This window comes from Oncorhynchus tshawytscha, linkage group LG06, assembly GCF_018296145.1.
Source record: "Oncorhynchus tshawytscha isolate Ot180627B linkage group LG06, Otsh_v2.0, whole genome shotgun sequence".
Classification (NCBI taxonomy): Eukaryota; Metazoa; Chordata; class Actinopteri; order Salmoniformes; family Salmonidae; genus Oncorhynchus; species Oncorhynchus tshawytscha.
Window position 1 is genome coordinate 72,984,831 of NC_056434.1, and position 27,326 is coordinate 73,012,156.

The following is a 27,326-nucleotide window of genomic DNA, read 5'->3' on the forward strand; positions in this document are numbered from 1 at the left end:
TATTTACTTTATTTTTACTGTAGCTTTCGGCAAAGTGCAGAAACATATTCTTGGCAATAAATGTACAGACATGGTGGCGCAGGAGGAACTTCAGGTAGCTAACAACCAAAAGATTGTGAGTTAAAATCCTAAGTGAGGTTGAGTCGCGACTAATCAACATATATCAGCATACTGTCCTTTAATATTAACACCTTAATTTAGGTGTTAAAACACAGTAACTGGTTGTAGATTTATCGTATTTTCACCACAACTAGACACAAACCCCCAGTGTACTATCATACAACATTCTGAGAAATGAAATGTTGCATCCCCATGTTGTTTTTACATGTTGCTTCACATGTTGTCATGTTATCACATTAACTTTACATAAAATCATGTGTTCACATGGGTGACCACTGGTCTGTCTATCTGCAATCCGGTCTGCTTGAAAAAATAGATAAAGATAGGTCAGCAGAAATATATCTACTTTATTCACTGTGGAATAGCAAAGTATCCTAATGGTAAAAAATCATTCGATACTATATTAATGATCTAGTGTATTTCAGACCCACATATGCAGGATTTACTAAATTTTTCTTCCATAAAGCACACTCAACCAAGAACAGTCATAGTACAGAAACCCAGGTCAGAAAGTGAGAGACGACAGTGATAAAATAATATCACTTCAACTGCATTTTTATGCCATACTCTGACACATAGAACTCCCTTCATAGTACCCCTCAGTAGTGCTTTGTCCACTAGTTCTGGATATGATATCATCTATTAATAATGTATTGGCAATGGATTACATAAAAAGAGACCAGAAATAACATCCAATATTCATGCCCCCTGAGCTTGACTGTGTCCATTCCTTTTGGCCCATAAAACCTTACCCCATTTCCATATCCGCTGAGGGTCGCGACAGGTTTGCCGCACAAAGACTCACAGAACAGCTCAACTCAGGAAAAGGGCTGTAAAAATTGGGTGGATTTCTGAACCCTTATGAAACAGTACTCCTAGAAAGAAAGAAAAAAAATCACATTTCAGCGCCTGTGAAAAACCTGGTACTGTATTTCTCCCTTTAATTGTACCACTTCAGAAATTGACGGGCCTCTGAAACATTGCATGAATCACACAGTTATTGTAGTCCCCTTGTCTGGGAATGTTGTTACAACATCTGCATATTATAGAAAGTAATGGAAGTAGCAGAGGTGGCAGCTGCAAAGCAACAGGAAGCGTGACATTTTCAGTCAGAACCGCTGTACAAACCACTAACTGTCTACCAGCCATGGTCTTACAGTCGACACGGAGTGGGAGACACTGTGACAAACAGGCAGGGTCTGAGAGCTGTGTGTCCTAGGGGGGTGACAGCACCAGTTTGACTGTCAATGAGGATCATTAACTGTGTGTTTTAAAGAAACCTGAACAGTGATTAGGAAGCTTGAGACAGGGTCCTCGATCAACTGACACAAAATTGTTCAAATACTCTTACCCCATATCCCTGAACTCCCCAGAGTATGTGCCTGGACCCTTACCTGTATCTTACTGTTCAGCCTTAAAACCTTTCTCAGCACCCAGCATGTAATTCCCCCCCATTCACTCAAAAAAACTAGGGCACTATAAAAACATTATAATTTACATCCTCTAAAAGAACATGTCTCATAAATTGTCTACACGCTACAGAAAATACTATCCTTCATGGCCTTATGAAGACGTCTCCACCTAACAGAGCGATGGCCAACAAAAGCCTGCGTGTAAGGGCCTTTCCTGAAGAGTCCTTGTCACACGCAGGTTAGCGTTTTTCATCATGCATCTTGTTCTGGAGGCTTTCGTGGTCACCAGCTAGCACGTCGTAAAATCTGATTTTAAACCTAACCTGAAAAAAGCAACAACAACAAAAAATCCATACATTTTTACACTATAGCCAATTTTCCCTTCGCAGCTGGCCTATCTAAGGAGAAATTCCTCAGTACTGCCTCCAGGACAAGATTCATGACAATAAACGTCAACACCGCGCCAAACCTCTGTGATTATCGTTGCTTTTTAGCAGAGTGTCCAGGCCTGCCAATACTGCTGTTCCATAAATTAATTTGGCCCTTCGTCAACAAATTACCTAACACGCAGAACTGTGTATGTGTCAGATTCAATTCCAACCCACAGGCTTTTGTATTGCCATGGCAGGTTGACTTAATTATAAATCATCAATCATAATAAAATAATCACATCTATATTATTTTAAATAAAATATCTCAAACATTTTAAAGATACTGAGTTGTTACATATTGTCATGTTTGATTGGGCCAGGTGTATTTCTTATAAATGGATAATAATTAATCATGACTAGTCAGAGAAAGCTTTCCTGCTCCACCAATCAAACACATATAACTGATCAACAATTATCTCTGGATGAGTCCAGAGCTTGACACATACAGTAGACCTGCATGAGTATTTGTATGAACATGGAATCCAATTTGTAACACACTTTACAACACAGTATAAATACTGTATACACTAATGTTATTGACTACTACTACATTCAGACAGACTTGTATATTACATCCAGATGCCATAGATACCCCCACTTCAATTTAAAATATAATTAAACTGATAGAATTACAGAAAAACAAGACACTAGACATTGGTCAATATCTACAGTGCATCTTCTCGAGTCATACAGAACTTCTAATAGGTAAAGTGTATTTCTCACAAGGCTGCAGACAGTATTTGGCACCAAGGCTCTTATTTTCCTTCTCCCTGATCCAGTCCACTCCTGTCCCAGACTCGTCATATAGATCGCAGTCTGCGGGGGCCAGAGGTGCTGACGGAGCCCAGATGCTCCCAGTCTGTCTGGGGGACTGGGGAGACTGGTGCCAGGGGGTCCTGGAGCCTCTGAAGTGCCGCCCCTTCGTCAACAGAACAAGGCTAGACCTGCACTTTCTGAGACACTCTGGTTCACACTCTCTAAAAACTAGGCTGTAGTCATAGGTTAATAATACGTGAAGGAATACACACACTCAGTCACACTCAGCCCATGTCTCTCCCTGCAGTGCATACAGCACCACACACGTTCACAAGTTCACACGGACACTCCCACAAACACAAGTCTGAGTGTTCTGGACTATATGCTACCTTTTGGAGATTCCCTTATGGAAAAAAATCTTGTGATCTTATGTGAAGTTAATGATAACATGAAACTACACATGTGAAAACATTTGAGCCCATGTGAAAACATGATCTCCTGTGAAGAAATAAATGTGACAACATGAAGATGCAAAATTTCAACATGTGATACACTATATATACAAAAGTTGGTGGACACCCCTTCAAATTAGTGGATTTGGCTATTTTAGCCACACCCGTTGCTGACAGCACACAGCCATGTAATCTCCATAGACATACATTGGCAATAGAAAAGCCTTATTTGAAGAAGTCAGTGATTTTCAACGTGGCACCGTCATTGGATGCCACCTTTTCAACAACTCAGTTCGTAAAATTTCTGACCTGCTAGAGCTGCCCCGGTCAACTGTAAGTGCTGTTATTGTGAAGTGGAAACATCTAGCAGCAACAACGGCTCAGCCACGAAGTAGTAGGCCACGCAAGCTCACAGAACAGAACAACCGAGTGCTGAAGCACGTAGCGAGTAAAAATGGTCTGTCCTCAGTTGCAACACTCACTACCGAGTTCCAAGAACTGTTTGTCGGGAGCTTCATGAAATGGGTTTCCATGGCCGAGATCAGTGTGGAAGAACTTGACTGGCCTGCACAGAGCCCTGACCTCAACCCCATCGAACACCTTTGGGATGAATTGTAACTAGGTGTGTTAAGTATTACCGCCACACTGGTGGTCACGAGTCATGAAGGAAGTCAAATTCCACGTGACCGTTTAGTCACGTAACTAGGCTTCTCCAAGCTCTGATGCTGCTGATGGTCATTAGTAGCCTACCAAACTTGCTAACTGCCTGGTACTCAGCACTCTATTGTCCCGCTAATCACTCTGACATCAATGCAAATGTGATCGAAATTCTAATCAAACATTTCATGAGTGTCCATGAGCTCATGTTGTGCAACATTTCTATAGGCTATGCAATTGCGCAAGAAAACAGAGTGATGGTCTCTACTAAAAGGAGGATCCCATCAGCTTTCTATAGACTAGGCCTACTTTCTTAACTTTCATAATATGAAGTACATTGTTTATCTTTACAACAGGAGTGTAGCATACCTGGCTGGCATGACAGGAAATGTGTCCTCCATTCGTTACTTAAGTGCATAGATGACATATTTTTTCCACTGCCCCTGTATCGAGACAGATGCATGACAATGGTCCATTCTAAATCAAAACAAATGTCACACATGTATGATTTAGTATATGTAAAGACAAGATTAAATCAAGAATATTCTGATGGGTGACAATATTAGCCTATCACTTGTGAATTACATATCACTTGTGAATAATGTCCAGCTTAAGAAACTGCTTTTTTTCCCTTCGACTTTTTGAATCATAGTGGCACACCTCATATAGTCTAGCCCATAGGCCTATATGTTTTGATAAGGTTTGTATCACAACTAAAGTGGCCAAATAACTTCTTAAAATGAAGGACATTAATCCACTTTATAACGGGTGTAGAGCCTAACTGGCATACATAAGCAGCATGTGAGGTTCAAGTTTGGGGAAGATCATTTTCACAATAAAATGCACCTTTATAATAAAAGCATTGCATGAGTAATAGCATTTGCGGTCACTTTTGATAATGGTGTTTTCCCGCTAATGCAACATTTGCGATTATAGCCTTCTGCCGTGTGCGCATTGCTGAGCTTATAATGTGAAGAAATAGCCTAATAGTTTATCAACATTTTAAGCTAAATGTTCAGATCTGTTGTCAATCACATTGTGTTTTTTGATGCTAGTGGCTGTATTAATTTGGGATCTATTGCATCCCACAACTGTCCCAGACTATGTTTGGAATATTTATTTACTGCAGAGAATAACATAGGTAGACTTTTGTACTATGGTGATAATAGATTTACATAGTCTAGTGCTTTTGCTGTTTGTTAGGCCAACTCATCTTGTTGGCTGACAAAAAGTAAATGTGGACAGTTCTTCCAATATCTTCGATATGCACCTTGAAATTGGATAAGGACGCGTGCATTTGTGTCCCTGATGTGTCTGTCTTCACTTGTAGCCTGTAAGAAAACCGATCATGTGATGGAGAGCCATGTGAGTGAGAGGCGCTTCGGGCCGCAAAAGGCATAATTTTTTTTTAGGGTGCATTATGGACACAAATGGGATGCTGCTGTGAAATTCGAGCAATTATCAAGAGCTTGTCAAATTGTGAATGAGAGACTATTGAAATGTATACAGCCTGCGCAAAAAAAAAACAAAGCAGAGCTCATGCCTTTTAAGAAAAAAAATCATCATCAGAGTCTCATCATGCAGCCTTACAATGTATTTAAAATCAAATAATATAGTCCAAAGTTTGTAGAACAACTAAAGTCACATTAATAACTATAAATTAAGTATATAGGGGTACCTATTTCTTTGTTAACCGCTCAACACAGAATAGCAACATGTGCGCACTCCCTCAAATCGTTTGGAGAAAATCTTTATATTTTGTCCAGCTTTGTTCAATTGTATTCTTCATTCTATAAATTCTTCATTCTATACTTTTATTTACAAAACCATTTTGGGTTTACTACCTTTTTATTTGGGCATTTTTATTGTTCAGAAATGTGGTGGGTACTCTCTTCGTTCGCTGGACTTTATCCTGCTAACTGTTCCAAATGTCCGAACTGAATTTGGTAAAAGGGCTTTTATGTACTCTGCGCCAGTCTTGGAACGCCTTAGAAAATACTTTTAATGTAACGATTCTCCTCTTCGTCTGAGGAAGAGTAGTCAAGATTGGACCACCACGCAGCGTGGTAAGTGTCCATGTTAATATATTAATATAACAGAGCACGAAACAAAAATAACAACGAGAATGTAAGAAACGAAACAGTCCTGTCAGGTGAAACAACACAAAACAGGAAACAACTACCCACAAACACAGGTGGGAACAGGCTACCTAAGTATGGTTCTCAATCAGAGACAACGATAGACAGCTGCCTCTGATTGGGAACCATACCAGGCGAAACACAGAAATAAAAAACATAGAACAAAACATAGAATGCCCACCCCACGTCTTTATTTAGAGTATGCTGATCTTTCTACTGCACCACAAAGTATGTAGCACTCACTGAAGTCCCCTACAGATTCAATACCTATAATACACATCAGCCCTTAGCAACAGAGTGCCATCTGCTCTGCAAATTTTAGTTATCAGCTAATCTGACTATTCTCTCATCATTGCTTTAATTGACTTATTTCAGCAATTTGAGGATTTTCTGTATAGTTGTCTAATGTTGTTAGGGCATATTGTTTTGTTTTAATGTTACTCCTGAATCACTATGATAAATATAACAGTTTTTCTTGTGTATTTTTTTAACAAAGCTGAGGTTTACTTTAAAGTCCAACGTGTAGGAATACAGGTGAAATCAGTTATTGACGCAGACATGGTGGCGTAGCAGGAAGATCGGGATACTATGAACCACGAGGTTCTGAGTTCAAATCCCAGATAAGGACATGTTGAATAATAAAAACTGAGTGAATTAACATGCACAACATGTTGAAAACACTGCAACTGCATGACATCTTAACAACTTATTTTGGTTTGCAGAGGGCATCACCTGTGAAATCTCATGAAATATCATCACATGATTTCACATGTGAAGCAAAACATGGACATTTTCACATGTGCAATCATGTGGTTTTTCCGTAAGGGTTAACATTATGTGTGACATTGCAGATGATACAATGTGTCCACTGCCAAACTCAGACCACATCTGCATGGCCTTGCCCCTGCCTAGCTACATCCGCAGTGTATTAGACTGCTGGAGCAGCAGCTGTGGAAGCTGGTCTGGCTGCATGGTGCCTTGGTGTCAGGGCCTCGGAGAGGCATCATGACAGAGGGGGAGGGAACATGATAGGGCAGTGGAGTCCAGTATAATATCGGTCTGTTGGTCAATGCTTATCTGCATGTGTAATACTCTGGAATCTCAAAGGCATTATACTGCCTCTTGCTGGGTTCTAGTTCTACTAACATGTTGAGGTACTAGAATACACAACCAAACGGTATGTGTAAGCCTACCGTGTAAAATGAGGCTGCTGGACTGATGTACATATTGCATGATAGGTAAGCAGAGAAGGACTTTTATAGAAATTGCCGATGTGAGTTGTGACTACACTGGTATGTGATGGATTAGTATAGGGAGTAACTATGGTCGACTGTGTGAGGTTGGAGCACAGAGTGTCTGTATTTGATGTGGGGGCAGACAATTACTGTGTTATGAGGAGGGATGGCAGGATATGAGATGGGAAGTAGGGAGTTACATTAGAGACAGCATATAACTTATGAAATGGAATGGTGTGAAATATTGTTACAGAAGCCAAAATACATCTTAACAGTATCAGCAATGATTAATTCAGCCTGACTTGGTCACATCCTTGTAATAACGATGTGAATGCCACCGACCCTTTCCTCGGGCCTCCAGAAGCTCTTTTGAGTGTGTGTGTGTGTGCACGTGTGTGTGTGTGAGGGCGTTAATAAATGTTGAATCAAACGCTGCACGAGACACCCACACTCCTTAAGGGTTGCCCATTAGCGGTGTGTGGGTGTATGGGGAGTTTATCAGTGTCTGGGTGATTTATGAAGTCAGACTCAATATCATCCACTTTACCCCCACACACATGCCTGCACACACACACAGACACAGACACACACGCACGCACACAGAAGCAAATATTAGGACAAAATTTGAGGTTTCACAGAGCGGATAATAAAAGTAGTAGTCTCAACCGCTTTTAATGGTGTCCATAATTCCATTATAATTCCATTGAATCACATGGCCAGGATGATACTGAAACAGAGTACTTGCACATGCATGATACTAATAAGTTATCAAAGTGAATCACGCATTTTTCTCTGATCCCTGAACTGTATCGGCCAAACTACTCACACATCTGCTAATCTGTCAGCCTGTCTCTCTGACTAAATACATAGAACGTATCGTTTACCTTTTACTCCCTCTGTTGTGTGGTGTAGCCTATTACATAGACTTGACTTAGCCACAAGCAAAGAGGGCGCTTACAGTGCACTTCAGAGTGTGCTCCTTTTAAATATGATCCCCTGGTGGCTCTGTCACAGCAGCCTTGGTTACGGGCTGACTGTAGCCTGTAGCCACCACAGGCATCATTAGTCCTGTGTGAAACCACACACTGAAATGCATTCTTCATCTGACGGTCTACAGCCTTCTGCCTGCCTGCTTCAACATCGAGGCTGGAATTGTGCTCTGATGGCACAGTGCTGTAAGTGAGTCCAACAGTACAGCAGAGATGCATTCAAAGATGCTTCAAAATGTACTACAGTTCAGTAGACATTGATTAATCAGTAAAAGTCAGTGAGATACTGGTTTGCAAAAATAGAATAGCAGAAATGATATAATGCATAGATTAAAATGACTGTCAATCTAATCCTCACAGAAAAATGTCCATGCACTCTTTACAAGGCTGCTTTCATATACCTCGCTGTCAGGAAAAATATTTAATTTATCTCAATGGCATCAAATTGGAAATTGATCCCATTGTTCAACTGAAGAATTGAAAGCTGAATGTGTATGCCTGTTTCCCGTTCTACACTGCCCTCTAATGGAAATCATCATTTTTACAAGAAAGAAGCTCTAATATTATTCTCTGAATGGTGCTTCAAATTTCAGCCATATTTGAGATGGCTAACTGAACACAATAACATCTATTTCAAACTATATCTCTAGTTTGTTCCGGTATAACTACAACATTTAAAATAATTAAGTGAGTGGTTATGCAAGATGAAGCTTTTGAAACTTTAAATGTATTTATGAAAAATAAAAATACATTTCAACACTGTCGTTGTAGGTGAATCTTAAATGAAGAAAAACTAATGACTCACAAACAATTTCAAGCCTTTTTCCTGGATGTTGAACAAAGCATTCACTTGGCAGGAAATACAATAACCAATGAAAGGTACAAAGAGTGATTTAGCATAGGGAGGAAAACGATTCAAGTGACATATTTTTGGGGAAATAATTATTTAGAGAAACCATTCCAACAATAACTGGCAACCCAAACTGGCACCCATGGGAACATATGTTTGTAATTCCTAATGTTCAATGTTAAAGTTATTTTAGTGCCTTCTAATTTCAGACCAACATTAACTATACAGTATGATTAGTAGAACATAAGACCAGTAGTATTGGCATACACATAGTTGTTCTTTATGGGTGTGATTGTCCTGTCTTGTCCCGCTGCAGTATAGTTAGAATCTATTTCACTGTGCTGCCGGAATGCAGAAAGCGTTGTTACTGCCGTTCTAAAACTGAGGTTCAACTAGGGGGGGTAGACTGAGGCCTCTACACTAACCCCCCTAACACCGCCAAACCCTTAAACCTCCACTTTATTCTTTCACATGAATTCAATTAGAACACAGACTGGACAGTCGGACAAAGCAGAACAGAAGCAGATATAAAATCAAAACATGAAAGCTCTCCCTTGGGTTATAGACAGCATTTTCAAAATAAGGCACAGCTGACACACATTTCAACTGTGAAGCCGCCCCATGTGCACATGTCACGCAACTATGTACAGGTTTCCTCAGCTGTGGTTCATTGTTGACATCGCATCTTGCTTACTGTTGTATTTCACAAAGCAGGATAAAGGAGTTAGCTTGCTTACTGTGATAAACAGTCAAAAATAATAGTTGGTGTTCACTCATATAACACAAAGAAAGCTCTTAACTGCTTCAGGAAGTACAGTGGTTTCAGAATGGGTATAGAAGTTGTCTGGATAACACGTCAACCCTGCTTTGTAAAATATAATCCCACACTGGTCTTACTATATCACGTCATTGTGCTTCAGTCTTCCTCTTTGACCATCTCGTGGGTGAGCAGCCATTGTTTGAGATGGTTACCTTTGCCGCCCATGTACATCCCACTCTGACCACTGCTGGAGATGACGCGGTGGCAGGGGATGAGAAGAGGCACCTGAGGTGAAGAGATGAATAAAATAGCATATTTTGGCAATATTGGGGGTACAATTGGTTGAACAAGCCTCTCCTTATGTTTCACACCACTAGTTATGAAGATAATACGTCCATGTCATAACAACGTTTAGTCAAGTGACGTGACAATTCAGGGACTGCATTCTCATGTTGACACAGACAGACACTGTGAATGTAGCATACTTGTTGATGCTTTGATAACACAGAACCACTGAGGCATCCCTGATTTGCTATATATGAAAACATGAATCTACAACATTTTCCCTTCATTTGATCATGTAAAAAAGCCACGTCAAAAGTGTCTTTGTTTGATCCTGAACGGATCCACATTGAACGTGAACTCTCAGTCTTTGGTTATAAATGATTTTTGACTCTTTAATAGTATAAAGCAAAGCAGCAATCAAAAATTAATGGGCAAAAACACCAGCAGGATGAATATTCAATGGAGAGGGTGTCAACATTAAGATCTGATAACCCTGTGATCATTAAAAAGAGGAAGTCGATGGTGCGTTTACTCTTGTTGCAGATGACTGCCAGGGGGTCTGGAGTTCTTTGTAAACTAAATGAGTGGTGAAGGATAAAACAAGTGAGAGTACACAAGTTCATTCATTGTGGAATCCCAACAAGAATAGTGGCAATAGGGCGGGCACTTCATAACAGTTGTTTGCATTTTCAAACGTTAGCCTAGCTTACATCGAGTTGCCCTTTTGCCGCCTGTATATTGCCTGCATATTACCTGGATTTTGCTGTCATGATCAAATATTAAAAACATGTTATTAGTAATTACATATTAGCTGGCATAGCCCTGTAATTTAACTAGATTTCACTAGTTCAGGGTTGGTTGTCACAGTTTGATGGCTGTACCTTCAGCCCTTCTCTTACTGTAGGAAATCCTGTGTGTTTTAAATCGATCATTAAAACCACTCTCATGTCAACAGCAATAAAACCTTCAGACCCCAGATTAACCTTACTGACAGAGGGAAGCTTCAACGCTATGTGGATCGATACTGGGTTCCCCGGGTTTGAAGAGCAGTCTAGGTAGGGTACTCTCAAGGCCTTTGGATCGGCCTCTTCACTCGGGGAAAGAACACTAAAGCTTATCAATACTCAAATCCTGGTAAAGAAGTGCCACAGAGAGGCAAAAATCAATACTTTCCAGAGCTTTTCACAGCTGAAGCCCAAGTGTATCAGCAGTACTGACAAGTAATTGACATTGAGAGGATCTGATTCTAGATCATGAGCCAAAAGGCTAGACTCTTTATTGTTTAACTGGAAGGTAGTACGGTACTCTAGAATGTAATCGTGAGTAAGGGTACTTTTAGTGCATATTACAGTGTAACATAACACATAATATTGTACTTATTTTTCCATACATTTAGACTTTAAAACATACATTGATTACTTTGTAAAAACACAATGTGTGTGTCTTCACAAAACTACTATTACTACTACTGCTGTGCAGTGCCTCCAACACATGCCCACAGCTAGCCGATTAAACTCAACTCCACGATTTACGATGGAGTTGACTGGCGACTAGTGTGGGCCGACTGGAGCTCCGATGTCACATAAAATGAATGACATTGTTCTGTGATATTGCGGCTATTTTTTGGGTGCTGAAATCAGTAGTTTTTGATTAAAGAAAGTAATCTTATGTGAAGTCGGAGCTCCAGTCGGCCTACACTAGTCTCTGCCCAACTCCATCGCAAATCGTGGAGTTTAGTTTAGTCGACTAGCCCACAGCACTACATGGGCAGAGCTAAACGGGCTTTGATCAAAGGTTCTGATCAAAAGCAGACACAGCGTTTTCCCTCTAGCTTTTCATTTTGTACAGACTGAATAAAATCACCAGTAAAAAAAGATAGAGGATATGACTGGTTTCCTACAAGAGCCATACATTTGAACATAGCCTTTACAATAATGCAGATACTCATAATAAAATTCATGATTGAGTTGTTATTTTGAATAAATTATCATTTAAAAAAAAATAAACCTTTATATAACTAGGCAAGTCAGTTAAGGACAAAAAGAACAAATTGTTATTTACAATGACGGCCTACACCGGCCAAACAACACTGGGCCAATTGTGAGCCGCCCCATGGGACTCCCGATCACGGCTGGATGCTAAAGCTGTCTGTGCCTTACTGAAGCTGTAACAGGTATGTACTTGTACTTCGTACCCATGTACTTGATACCCACTACTAAAAGAGGTATACCTTTGGTAAAATTAAAGCCAACTGTGGTGTCCTGACTACTTATGGCTAATCTCAGAGGAGTGTAAGTGTCAATCAAAGAGAGCCCTACTGACCGGGTTCCTCCTCATGGCCCCTCCCACAGCTCTCACGGCCCTGGGGTTTCCTGCCATCTCAGCCAGCCGCTTATACGACACCGTCTCTCCCACCTTCACGTCCCGCACAAGAGTCTGCAGAACCCGGCTGGTGAAGGAATCTGCAAGATAAAAGAGAAAGAGTAAAATAGAGGGAGTGAGTCGGAGGTATAAAGGTAGAGATTGATGCATAATTAGTCACAGTGCAGTAAAAAGTGATTTTCCTGTATTTTATATACATAATATTTCACACTATGATGTTGGAATAATATAGTGAAATTGTGAAAATTATGATAATGCCCTTTTAGCTGTTTGAAAAGACCGCCTGAAATTTCAGCCTGTTTTGGTGACATCACCAGGCAGTAAATGAGTTAAAACTGGAATATGGTAGTACGTACGGCCCAGTCCATCACTGGGGCCAAGCTTCCTGCCATCCTGGACATCTATACCAGGCGGTGTCTGAGGAAGGCCCTAGAATATGTCAAAAAGACTCCAGCCACCCTAGTCATAGACTGTTCTCTTTGCTACCGCACGGCAAGCGGTACCGGAGCGCCAAGTCTATGTCCAAAATACTTCTTAACAGCTTCTATCCACAAGACATGAGACTCCTGAACAGCTCATCAAATGGCTACCCAGACTATTTGCATTGCCCCTCCCTTCTACGCTGCTGCTACTCTCTGTTTATTATCTATGCATAGTCACTTTACCTCTTCCTACATGTACATATTACCTTTATTCCCTCGACTAACCTGTGGCCACGCACACGGACTCTGTTCCGATATCCCCTGTATTTAGCCTCGCTACTGTTATTTTATTGTTGCTCTTTAATTATTTGTTATGTTTCTACTTTATTTCTTTCTTTTTTACTTCAGTTCATTTTTGTAAATACTTTCATAACACTTATTTTTCTTAAAACTGCATTGTTGGTTAAGGGCTTGTAGTAAGCATTTCACTGTAAGGTCTACGCATGTTGTATTCCACACGTGACAAATAAAATGTGATTTTATGTAACTTTTTGGGTGACCTGATCAAATTCAAACAGAAATGTGATTTATAGATCTGTCACTCATTGAAAACAAGTGTAAGTGGTAGATCTGTTCCATGTGCTCAATTTCTATGCTTCCTGTGCTTAAGTTTTGTTTTTGCGTCTTTTACTTTCAGTTTTGTACACCAGCTTCAAACAGCTAAAATTACTTTATTTTTGGGTATGGTTCAAAATGCTTCACAGAGCTTTAGATGGTACAATGATTCTCTACACTAATTCTTGCTTGTTTTGTAAAATAAACTGAATTAGGCAAACTAATAGATTTTAGCAACCAAGAAATGGCAGAGCGATTTCTGAATAGTGCATCTTTAATAGACAACTAAGAAAGAGCTTTCCAAACCTTTCTGCCAATAACAGCTACAAAAGAGAAAGAGTTTTACATGAAGGAAATGATTTCTGAAGAAGGACAATCTAGGTTATATTAGATAAGGTCACAGCTACAATTATAAGGTCGCTCTTTCATTTAAAAGGATTAAGAGAGGCCAAATAGACACCAAATCTGTTCTAATTTTTGGAATAAAAATAATTTGAATGTTGCACACCATTTGTGGCAGTGGGATGACTTCGAGGTTAATAAGACTAATGTGTCCTTTTAATTGCTTTCTATTGAGAGTAGATTCATTATATCAGGCTCTCTTAAATAGTGGAATTCAGAAATGATTTGCAGTTTAAGAAGCCACATTAACAGCTTTGATTTCATTAACACTTGAGCGGTAGCATTATCTTCAGCTGTACTACCAGACTACTCTGATTACTTACAGTAGAAATGCAATATATTCAAAACTGATCTTTTACTCTGAACATTGACTATCTGTGTACAATTGAACCGTACCTTTGTAAAGTGAAATAGTGAACAGCTTAAGCTTGTTGGTCCTTTAATTCATGCATCCTACACAGTCAATTAGCCATCTACCATGCCATCTCATTCTGGTCTAAGAGAGCACATGACAAGTGATCTACAGTAGGTGAAATCACTCTAAATTGGCATTGTGTGAAAACATGTAACCCCCCCCCAGTATCTCTTCTACAGAGCGAACATCCTTCACTCCCTAGGCTCTCACCTTATAGTCACTCTCCGCTACACAAAGCCACGCCAACAAGGCAATTTGCCTAAACTGGGGGGAATAAGTGTAACACCTGAAGGGGATATATTTGATTGATGCGTACCCATGTGAGTTCTTTGTCTTCAACGAGGCCCGTAGGTACTGTTTAATAATTTTTCAGGTAATAATCACGCTGTCAACGAGCTGATGGGTTCTTACGAAGGCAGACTTCATGTAAAGAGGAGAGAGGAAGCTTTATCCTCAATTTTTAAATAGATTATTCTTGCTTGTAAATTATGGATTCGCGTGCATGGCGTGTGTGTTACATATTGATACCGCTGTGACTCTGGTGGCTAAACAACACCACTTCCTGACTACAGATACAAATCAGTGTTTATGTACACATTATCGACAAACAACTAGTCAATGTCAAATTGACAGACTCTACATCATGACCGAGTCTATGTTAACTTGCACTATATGTCTTAAGTGAGTACACCCCCAGTTTCTTGGTCAAACAAGAAAAAGGTTTATACTGGTTCCACAGACATAAACCTACACATCTAGAGGTTAAACAACTCCGGCCTCAACAGTGTTGGAGAGTTTCACGAGGGTCACCTCAGGTGACCAGCAATGATTTGAGAGCGGTCCCTTAGCCCCATACTTCATAAAGGGCTTAATATGGTGTGTCTGGGGTCAAGACCCTGTTTAGATAGGGTCACACCGATGTCAATTGTTTAAATAAAAGTTGAGGGGCACCACTTACACCTTTACAGACATCCCATAATGATGTCACAGGTCATTACCTACCATAAGCGCAGGTGACAGGGACATTGGAGAGGCCAGATTGGCTGGGACTAAAATCGATGGGTAGGAATGGATTATATGATTTTAAATCTATTGATGTAATTGTTCTTTTTAAATGTAATACTGTACATAAAATAATAAATCCAGTAGTTTATTAGCCGTTCAAAATGTTGTGTAGGTGACTGTGTGGAACATTTGCAGACACTACATGAGCCTAGCTAACTAACAATGAGATTTGGAGAGATCATTTTCCAGTTGCTACCCAACCCTCTGTAGTTGTGAGCATAAAGTATAATAGTGGAAATGCGGCTCCCTCATTATCCTTTGTGTCTAATGGCAGGGAGGAGAGAATTTGGCTCCTAGTCAAAGTGTCTCCTGAGTCTTAGGGGATCCATACTTTTGAAGGCTGACGGGGTGTTCATGATTCTCTGATTATTCGATATTCTGAAAACGTTCATTTCCCTAATTCCTCTCCACATCACAGGGGCGGGTCCTGGAGAGTCTCATCTCGCACTGCGCTGTGCACAGAGGGAGGTTCAGACTCCTGCAGGAACCCAGTCATATGGGCTTTGAAGAGCGCCCTTCCCCCCTCCCCACACGTTCCCCATGCCGCTTACCCAGACTAAGATCCTCTCGTCTTTTACATATGGATGTATAATTAATGAAAGAATATGCATCATTCTGAGAACCTGTGGTGTCTGTGTTTGAGGAGACACACACTCACTTTCTCCATCTCTTCTCGACCAACCAAAGTTTGTGTGTGATGTGGTGCATGACAGGGAGTGAAGGAAAACAAGTTTCACATCTTGTTTCATGTCACCTCAACCGGGTTGCTACTTTACGCAAAGAAGCTTAATATTAAAAGTGGTTCCATTTCATATGAACAGAGCAAATGAACGTGACAACATTGAAAAAGTAGAGGCAATGATTCCTGTGAGAAGCTGTAAGTAATGTGACATTCAGCTTTTCTCACCCCCAAAAAAACAAAGCCTTTATGTTGGACATGAGTCGTTCTAATTACTCTATGCATTTCATGAATCTCCTGAGGGCACTTAACAACAGGTTAGTATAACTAGCAAATCATTCAAACTGTAAACACATCCGTACCCTGCTCATAACCAGAAGAAAATGTAAAAATTCTGATGATCATCAAAAATCTAGAAAGAGCATTTTCTTCCCTCAATAGACAAATACTCATGCTGCCTGCATTTAACATGTCTTCACTGACAACCGTTACAGCTATTGGACCACTGAGAGCAATTCACTCCTAGGCTACCATCTATTTACCCAACCTCAGAACAACAGAGATGTGTGTGTGTGTGTGTGTGGGTGGGGGGTTAACAGAGCACAATCATTTATTCAGATCAGGTACTAATGAAGAATTCCATCTATCCAGAAATTTAATTAAAACCCCAAAGACTTCAGATGAGATGCGATTTGAAAGAGCCCGGGGCGGGTACACAAGCACTTGGTGGTGGAGGGAATCACGCTGGAAGTTGATATCGTAATTGCTCCTGATGTATTTCTGCATTGCCTTTGCGGGAGCGTGGGACTCGTTGCAGTATACAGAGTCTCAATGGAGTACCTACTCATTGAAAATGCCATCACTCAAGCACTGTGTGGATCTGCATGAAATTAGACTGCAACTAAAACCTAATAGCAGGGGAAGAGTAGCACGGTTGTTGAGTACATGCAATGGAGTGGATTTGAGTGCTGTCATATTTTTGGGGGTGTAGGTGCGCTTTATTTCCTCCTAAATTTAACCGCTTCGGAAAATGATCAGCTTCAATACAATAAGCATTCAGATTTAAAAGTCTAACTGACTGATTTGTAATTTTCTTGGAAATGATTTATGGTGTCTTATGGCATTATGATACTCATTTATTCTAGCAGAAAATGCTCTAATAATTGCCTACCTATGTACTGCTGCCTATAAACTATAAAATCACAGCTATTTCTTGAAAGCACACTAACTGTCCATTGTGAAGGCTCTCTTGTCCCCTGCTGTGGGTGACTGGTCAAGCCAACAATGCCCTCATTGAAACTTTACTAACATTCACATGTTCTCATTAAAAAAAAAGCTTCCTGTCTGAACATGTCAAGAGTGGAATTTGATCAGTTTTCAAGAATGTGCCAAGAATCATGGGAACAGCGGCCAAGACTAACACGCATGGTAAGGGCTGCCACAGATTACTGAACCAAGTTACAGCTCCGGGTTCTGTTCTCTCTCTCTGCCATAAAATACTTCATTATAACACAGTGAGCCAGAGAGTGTAAGTGAGGTAACTGACAATTAAGAGTGAAAGCCTGATTCCAGTCATGGCTCTGAAAAAGTATTTATCCATGGCGACAGACCTCCATGCAGGGTGGGGTGATGAAAGACTGGGAGTGGGAGCCTCCCCACGGTCCACGGCTCGCTGAAGTAGGCCCGAAGCCATTCCACGCAGTGCTGCAACTCTGGGCCCATTTCCTCTTGGCCATTGCTAACAGTGACCACACAGCTTAGGGAGGTGTCGCCACTCCTGTGAGAGATATGAGAAGCACCCCCCCCCACACAAAAGAAGTAGATTACTAGGAGACCATTCTCGGTTAGACAGTATCATAGCATGGCATGTGTGTAATAAAAGTCCTGAATGAAAGGGCATGAATAGATAGATAGATAGAGTAATGACAAAAGTGTTTCATTGTATGCAAACGGACAGAGGTTGTTGATGTGAATGAAACAGCTGAATAGTTTGGCATGACATCAAAAGCTAAGTATTTCATGCAAAAGTGTTATTGCATGTCAGTTGTCAAAAATAACAGGATTTACAATTATTCTTATGGCAGCAAGGCTCTAAAACTAGTTTAGTTTAGTCCCAGTAAACAAAGGCAGCATATATCAATATAAAGGGGTGCCTACAAGCAACAAACAAATCTTGGACTTGCACCTGGGAAAGCACTTTGCCTATGGTTGAGCTAGCATCACTTAACGAAGATGAGGTTGCTCTGTGATGCTGACCAGCCTCTAGGTCCGCAAGTGGACTGACCCATATTGGACATGTAAAGACCCTACTGGGATAGCCATTTCTGAACATGTGCATTTCAGTAAAGTAGACCCCAAGCTGTGTTGCAGCTCAACACCGCCAATTCCATTAACTGGTGTATGGACGTGTAAATAAATAATGACACCATTTAAGTGCCTTTTTGGAAGATTGGTTTATCCTGTATAGTATTAATAATACACATTTAGTTTGTTAAACACAAAGAGCACATTTTTTCGAACCCACAATAAGTAAGTCAACATGGTGTACTTTTTAACACTGCTGCAGGAAACAGTTTGTGCAAAGAAAAAAAGAAAAAAAACATGAATTCAACATCCTTGGCTGAGGTTTACTAGCTAGTGTGTTATGGTGCAGTTCAGTTTTCAGAAAGCAGCAAACGCCTAGGTGTTTGTGGTTGTAATGAAACTCTCAGGGGTGCTATTTTACAGTAGGTGTGAACACTGTAAAAGGTGTAAATACTCATATCAAAATACACCAAACCACAGTTGAGTTTATAGTCAAGTGCTGACAACTCAGACACCTAGCCCTGGTCCAAGCCGAGACCCAGTCAAACAATGGCTCTGGCTCATAGCAATCTCTTTCGGCATGGGTGAGCGCCCAGCCAGCCCCTACTTTTCATTGTCTCTCCCTCACCCCCTTCTCCCCCTCCCCAATCGCCGCTCCCCCTTCTCTCCTCATTTCTCCCTTCTCTGAATTTCTCTATTCCCTCTCCAGACCCCCCATCCCCATCCCTCTCTTTCTCTCAGTGAGGATGTTCCAGCCACTGCACACTGACAGCTCAGGGATATTGTTTGTGGAAATGTTCCTGTTGGACCCGCAGGCCTTACAATCTACTGGACAGAGGCTAGAGCACCTTTGCTTAAGGCAGGGGACCTTTAACCTCCACTCACACTTTAGACCTGTCACTATGGCTGTTATCCCACAGGCCTCTGCTATAGACCCTCACAATGAGGGTGTATGAGTGATCCTACATTGAATTTTACATTTAGTACAAGTCAATATAATACAGTCAGCAAACATACATGTTATTGTGTAATTGTTACAAAGTTAGTTTAGCTGAAGACATATTGGGAGAGGCTGGGCGTTTGTACTCTTTATCGTCATATGCAATTTGTAAACTCAGATTAAGTACGAGAGCATCTCTTTCAACAGAAAAAGCAAATACATTTTTTTTTTTACTTTATGGGAGGAAGATTAGAAACCATGACCTTGAAATGTGAGATCAGAGATATCCAATCAATGTCTTCAATGTTCTTCCAATTACAATAACACTCTCCCAGGAGAAATACTTGTGTCTTGAGATAAACAAAAAGAAAGCCAAATCGCATACAGCTTTTGTATACCAACCAACCCTCAAATGAAGTGTTCAATTCCTTGAAGGCCCTTTTAAAATCGCACAATTTTAATGTTACTTTTCCATAGTTTAGAACGGAATATTTTTAACATCCCGTGACCTGTTTTTTCCATCGGTTATTCGTTTCCACAGGCAAGGCTTTGCGTCAGAGGACAACATATTTCCCTTGATAGTGGATTGTGAGTTGAAAGAATTTCTAATATTGTGCTCCTGTCACAATCGATTTGCAATTACCATAAATCATTGCTGTGCAGTGTGAGAGTCGTTTAGCACTCTACCTATTTTATTTGAGCTAATGCAAATAATGAATTGAGCATGTATATAGTTATTAGGATGGCTATTTCATTTACCCTAGGATGAACAGAAAAAATTAATCAGGGAGCGATACCGCATCAACAAAAATATTGTTGCCATGTTTTGTCAAAACTTATAGGTCTTCTACAGTATGACTTATGCTATCTACTGCACAGTGTGTATCAGGGACATACTTTGGTGGGAGTATCTACTGTCATTAAAAGGAATTGCTTTCATCTAATTGTCGACATTGTTGTCAGAGTATTTTAGAAGGAGGAAAAACCTTCAGCTTTCATGCCTCCATCCTGTGAAGTGTGATCTTGCTTATCCTGTCTCGATTGGCAGCCACATTTGGCACCACTTACCAGAGTTCTCCTTCACCAATCATGGCTAACATGGCGGGTCAGAGGATGAAACAGAAAAGGGCAAGACCGGTCCATATTTTCCTTAGCCTTACAGTAGCAGATACTTAACGCTGAGATGTTAGAACTCGAGAGAGCATGAAAACAGCCTGAAATGACTATCTAAAAAAGGAAGGCTTCAAGGCAAAGGGTGTGTTACAATTGTATGCCACTTGCTCAATGAAGCTCACTCAAGCAGTTGAAATTCCGCTGGTAGCCCACTACAGTATCTAGCTACAATAGCCACAGAGACAGTGAGGTACTTCAAGCTGGCTGTAGCACACGGCTTAGTAACCATGGACTCTAAGTAGACACACATTACCAGTGGCTTATTTCTTACTCTATCATCCATATACAACCCACTCAGCAATATGTATCTACATGGGACTAGTGAGCAGTTTTAAATAGTGTTTTCAGCCTCTAGTCTCCAGTGTCTTCCAAGGAGATTCTAATTACCAGAGTGGTACAGTAACAAGGCAGTGAGGGAGTAAATGTATTAAGGATCCCCTGGAATGAGGACCTCTGGAGCCACAACTGTCTATCCTGGGCTGAGAGAGAGGGACAGTGACCCTGCATGGATAGCCTCTGTCGAAATTTGACCATGTCAAGCACAAAGGCATTATGGGAATCCAGTGTCACCAAGTCCTAATTGCTGTCTGTGTTCGGAGCAAATGACTGCCTTGTTCCTCTGATTAGTGAGGAGGGTAATCTTCACCTGTGTATGCCAGCCCTGCTGAGGGCCCTTGAGTGTTAGCGCTTCGTCTTCTGTAATTTATTTTTAAATCAGTGCCCGTTCCCAGGAGTTTTGAGTGTTTTGTTGTGAACCGCTTACCATGATCCCCACCACCGCCCCCCTCACCCCTAAATCCTTGACTAAATCCTTGTTTGGTGCCGCAGGAAGATAAGCAAGAACAACACTTGGCCATAATTGACTCATACTTCTCTTCAAGATGTCAGAACACAACCATCTTCCTGCCTCAGTACACCATACACTGTACAGTGTTGAATAGCACAAATGTAGAATACATTCAGTCTCAAAAACAAGCCACATGGCATCATGCTACCATCAAAAGTTCAGATAATGATAGAACATTCTGATCTAGAACGGCTTAAAAAAAATACAGCTTCCCTGGTTAAAATAAATCCAACATGAATCCAAACCGGCATAACTTGAGATCTGTGCTCCCATTTTCACACAGATCTCAAGTTAGGATTCAGCTCTGGGTGAATCTACATTCACAAATGAATGGCTGTGTTGGGTTGTTTACAGGTAGTGTGTCAACACAGGTGTTGGTTTCCACAGGAAATGACACAGGCAGCCTGATTGGGGAAAGAGTCCCAGGAGACAGAGCTATAGGCACAGAGCACAGATGGGTCCAAGGGCCACGGGGAACTGCACCTTAATGAACCTGCAGCTGAGCACTAGGCCAGAAAAACAAAATACATCTACAGTACCTAAGGCCATTATAAAATCTAAATGCAAAATGATGACATAGTTTAACCAGCGTTTCCCAAACTCGGTCCTCGGGACCCCAAGGGGTGGAAGTTGTGTTTTTTGCCCTAACACTACACAGCTGATTCAAAAGCTTGATGATTAGTTGATAATTTAAAATCAGCTTTGTAGTGTTAGGGCAAAAACCAAAACATGCACTCCTTGAAGTCCCGAGGACAGAGTCTGGGCACTAGTGTTAGTAGTATTAGTAGTGTGTTAAAACTGCTGTGACAGCTGGGGTATTAGACAGAATATAGCAGGCATGCTTAGACAGTTTGACAGTGAACATTTTGAGGGAGAACAGTTACAAATCAAACACTCGGCCTCATGTGGTCTATGACAATGGAGAGTGTAAGGTTATACTAGCTGGGGCTAAATAGACTAAAACACTGACAATATCCATTCCTCTTGTGTGTAACAGTCTTTCTCTCTTATGCTTTACTATAACAAGTATGGTGAGCACATTCGTACAAAATACTAATTACTCGTGTACTGTAAGGGTTTCTTGTCTCTTTCTCCTCTCAATGGGTGTTTCTTTTACAAGCAGGCCTGATGCTGAACAAAAGCATTTAAAAATCAGTGATTGCTTTCATCCATTTTAATTACATTCAGAAATGGCATTTCTGCCACATAATACACCCCTATTGTTTCAGAATTATCTGGCTCGGAAAAGAAAATCTACAATTTTTGATGATATTCCCGAGTTAAATCGCCTCTTGAAATTGAAATATGCTGTTGAAATATAAAATGAAGACAGCCTTTCCTGCTGATATACCACAAGCTCCTTGGTTTTGTGCAGGGTGCTGCTATTATTATGCATATCCAGGTAGAAAGTTAATTAACCCAAAGCTTAAGCTAATTATGGTAGCAGAATGCTATCAACCAAATGCTTTCAGTCAGACAGCTGTCCAGAATTTCATTTGCTAATCATTTGTCTTTTGGAAGAGCATATGGTAGATTTCCCTGCTATCAGAGGCAAAACAAACAGATGAAAACAATTAACTAAAAACAATGTGCACTTTTGAAAAATCAGACACAGATTTATACAGCTTTGTGAGAGAGGAAAAAAGCTGGATTTATGGCATAGGGAAGTATAATGACAATTTTGGTTTGAGCCACTTAGGATTTCCGACGCATCACATGATCCATGTGTGATGGGAATTCGGATGCACAAATATATTGTTTATATCTATATGCAAATGAGACAGAGTGTTCATTGTTTATCCGTGTAGTATTAATGAGAATATCTATGGAACCATACGCGGGCCAGCCGATAGTATTTCTAACAGTTTCTGTTAGAGCACCACATTTTCTGTTTGTCCTACTGTATGTTTTTTAGTTGTTAAAGCAGGAATATATATCACTTTAATACTTTACCTTTGAATTAAATCAATTATTGTATGCATTATTTTTGTTACAAAATTGCAGCATACTGGTAGCTGTTAAAGAATGATTGATATCAGTATCGCCTTGCAACATTATCAGGCAATAAAGACTACTCAAGAACTAATGCAACATGTCATACACAGGCATCTGCACTACATTTCTATTGAGGACCTCACAAGCTAAATTGCTTTTTCCAGCTCTCCCACATCTCAGTAAGGTTGACAGAAAAATTGATCAAAGCATTGTAAAATAATATGCCCACAAAATGTCTTGGGGCCAAAAGTCCAGCCTTTTTCCATTTTTCACCCTAACAAAAAAAGTAGTCTGTGTTTTTCCTCTGTATAACATGTCTCTGTTTTGGGGTGAGAAGCATCATATTTCAGATAATAGTAATCTCCTGTAAACAAAATGTGTATCATTTTTCAGTGAACAATGTTATGGCCATGTTAAAAAGGGAATGCTGGTTAACAGTGTGTTGGGTGGCTTAGTCCCCAACAGGGGTTGTTGAGATATAATGAATTTGTTCATCTGACGCTGCCTTCAGGGCTGTCGTTAGACTGGTGGAGGTTTATTTCAGCAAATGTTGCCTAGCCATATCAGTTAGGAAGCAAAAGGGGCTTGAGACGTTTCTATTAGAAAAGCTGACGGTCATGGTGTGTAAGCAATGCTTCAAGTGCATTTGTGTGACTATAATGTCATTTATCAATCACACTTTTTCAATATGGCAAATGCTTTGTTACCACTGCTGTTGTTTTGCACTGAACAATGCTAACCCTCGGCTTCAACCAAGCACACATCTTTGGTTGCCAACTCTTCTAGTGCTAAACACTCCTGGACCAAAACCAAAAAATTACACACTTTTTGGAGAATTATAAATCTTGAGGAAGACTGGCTTAGACAATTGGATTCTTTTTGCTTTGTTTTGCCATTTTGATGCTAATTGTATAGGCTACTTTACAATTAAGTTGTTGCTGACATACTCAATTTACCAATGCCAGTATCTAACTGATCGTGATAGCATTCAAACATTATCCAAATTAAATCCTTACTTGTTCTTACATTTGGGAAGATACACTGCAGCCTAATAGAAACTACTCTGATGACCGACATAGCAAATTATATTAAACGCAGCATCTACTGATGCAAATCATTAAATTCATTTGCATATTCTCACTGAACCTGAACACACAAATTAAACCACATCCAGAACGAGGGGCAGAAAAGGTGCTTGTGCATGGTTACAGGACATATTCGATAATCACATTCCATATTATTAATTTCTACACTTCTGCTGATTAACAAGTATAATGTTTTTACTGCTTGATGAATTTTAAGGGATGGGAGACAGCTAGGTAGCAGACATATTGATTTAAAATATACAAGGGCATTAATATGTTTCCATAAATTACAGTTTTCCATACATTACTAAAAGGGTGACTTCCTTTTTGGTGAATGTGAAAAAGCTTTAATTTCCCAAACCAATCAAGTTGATCAAATTTGAATCTGTGATACAGGGATATTTAATTTCCATCTAATCAAAACCAATTTGAAATGTAGGGCATGGACCTGAAAATTGGAATTTGTTGAAAATTAAAGACTACATACTTATTTATGCAGATTTTAATCAGTTCCAATCATTCAAGATTGCAAATAGTCAATATTATTGAGCAATGATTGCTCTGAAATCCCACTGTACCTGTTTGAGGAGTGTAAAAGGGTTTTTCTAGAACTGATAAATATCAGTTCTAACTAGGAAGCAAAATACATACCGGTATACAGTACAGAAAAGGCCATGTTCCCTATGCCCTTAGCTGGCCCTAGCCTTCCACTCTAATAGTCACCCCTGTTGGTAATAAACAGTTAGATTTCAGAAGATCTCAAATATACTGCAGGAATAATGTGCCATCAGAAATCAAATTCCAAGCGCAACTGTATTCTAGTGCCCCTCATATTTCTAGTGTCTCCTATATTTTGCCCAACTTTCTTTGGGATATTTCTTAAGGGATCAACAAAAATGCCCCTGCTTCCAATGAGGAATTGGGAGCACTCGATCACACGGGTGGATGCTGTCTGCCTGTAAATTGCACACCTTTGTTTAGAATGTCGGTGGCTGTACAGTACAGTACCTTTCTGCAGGTGGAACATCCATTAAGATCTGGATGGTGTGCACACCATTTTCACATCCGCTGACTTGGATCTTTCCCAGGGGACTTTGCAACGAGATGGTCCTCTGTCTGCACTGACTCAGACTCTTCATGTCATTGCCCTGGTAGGGAAACGTATGCAATGTTGTATTCATGTAGGTGGCTAAATTTCAGATTTTTTTTTACACATTCTATATTGAAGGAATTGTTGTAAAGCAAGCAAGCAAGCCAAGTACGAGTCAAATGTTAATGATTTGTATACCTACCCTTGAAACAATGTCATGATGTGACATGATCCTTGCATTAAAATCCTGTATTTCTTTGTTTTATGGAGAAAAAAAACTATCTGCCCATCTAACCAATAAATCGCTCGTTTTTTCCCCGCATTTCTTTTCTATATATCATATAAATGAGAAAAACAATGCAGTATGTTCCCTTGTCTGGTGAGGGATTCCCTAGATAGCTCAACATTATTTTCAATCCATCATTTTTGGTTGATGGCCGGGATGTTTTCCTAGCATTAAATTTGTTCCTTAGGGTGCAACTCCAAGGGGATTCCGGTTTCCAGCCCTTAACAACAGTGAAAACGTGCAGCTTTTCTGACGACTGAGATGGATTTTGGCAATAACCAGACAGCACTTTATTTTTTATTTTTACTTTGAGGGAAGGAGAGATGATTGACTATGTTATATTGCGACTTTTTGAGGTATGGGGGTTATAATACATAAAGGTCACATTGATTCCAAGAAATCTCTATTTTCTATACAGGCCTGCACATCAGTTATAAAGTCTAGAAATAACAATGGGTTTACATTTCCCCATTATCATCATGCACTTGTTAAAGTAAACAGGAGGTACAGACAAAAACATAACCATGATACAATAATTTGTTGCTGTCATAATAATTTAAGTGATTTAGATCTGTTTAACTGGACCTATAGCTCAATTCCCTTCCTCTCTATCTACAGTAACCACATAATAGCTTCCAGGAAAAGGAGAGCACGTAAACTCCTCCCTAACTCTTCCAGCAACTCCCAGGTTGGGGGAGGGGAGAGGGGGGGGCTATGAACTAAGACAATCAAGCTGCAATGTTGCAGAGCAGCGCCCACAATAGCAAACCAAGCAATGAAACAGCTTTGACACTGGGGTACTTTACACATATGACACACGTACAATATTTTTTATCCTAAACAAACTAAGGGTATCGTAACCAAAAATGTAAAATGATAAGGCGGAATATAGAGTTCAGCTGTTTGATGTGCTGATTAGACCTAATATACATTTGATAAATTTGGTGCAAATAACTGTGTATGCATTTAAGTATAGCTTACAGTATACTATGTTTATTTAGCCTATTTGTACACATAATGAACAGACAAATCCATACAACTAGTCTAACACTGTGTCCGTGGTCAGCGAGACGAGATTTGGATGGCCTCGCGAGACTAAATAATGCGCTAACTACTCTGGAATTCGCGCGCATACTGTCCCTCTGAACATGACCCTAACCATTTCAAATCTCAACTTCAACTACATAGGGGAGTCACAAGGACGATGCAGATATTAGCGAGGGAATGAGGCGCGCACCACACGTTGATATCTTCGAACAACAAAAACATTTGCAAACATGTAAGGCATGTGTACGTGTAGTAATATTGAGAGTAGCCTAATATATTGTCAGGAAAATAACAAACAAGAACGTAGCCTACAACTTTATATAATGCCCAAATGCTTCCAAATACTTGCCTGCTCCATGTAACAATGTGTAGTTGTTTCTCTTCCTGGTTTCTCCCACAACGTGTAGGAGGCAGCCAATCAAAAGAGGCAAACGGCTGCATCTACTTTATCTTTACTCCGTATTTGGACAGACATGATTCCCCCTATGCCCCAC

At 40.2% G+C, this 27,326-nt stretch overlaps 1 protein-coding gene across 2 annotated transcripts; it reads right to left on the bottom strand.

Moving 5' to 3' along the window:
- Positions 1 to 27,326, bottom strand: mgmt (O-6-methylguanine-DNA methyltransferase). 2 transcript variants are annotated; one of them, XM_024424933.2, is made up of 6 exons: positions 27,182 to 27,326; positions 25,418 to 25,557; positions 17,676 to 17,842; positions 12,408 to 12,547; positions 9,938 to 10,085; positions 1 to 995 (listed from the first exon to the last, which is right to left on the bottom strand). In XM_024424933.2, the coding sequence occupies exons 1-5, from the start codon at positions 27,188 to 27,190 to the stop codon at positions 9,957 to 9,959; spliced, it is 585 nt and encodes a 194-aa protein (XP_024280701.1). In that variant the 5' UTR covers positions 27,191 to 27,326; the 3' UTR covers positions 1 to 995; positions 9,938 to 9,956. The 2 variants fall into 2 exon arrangements, with proteins under 2 accessions (XP_024280701.1, XP_024280700.1); XM_024424932.2 differs by lacking the exon at positions 1 to 995 and having other exon boundaries at positions 6,370 to 10,085.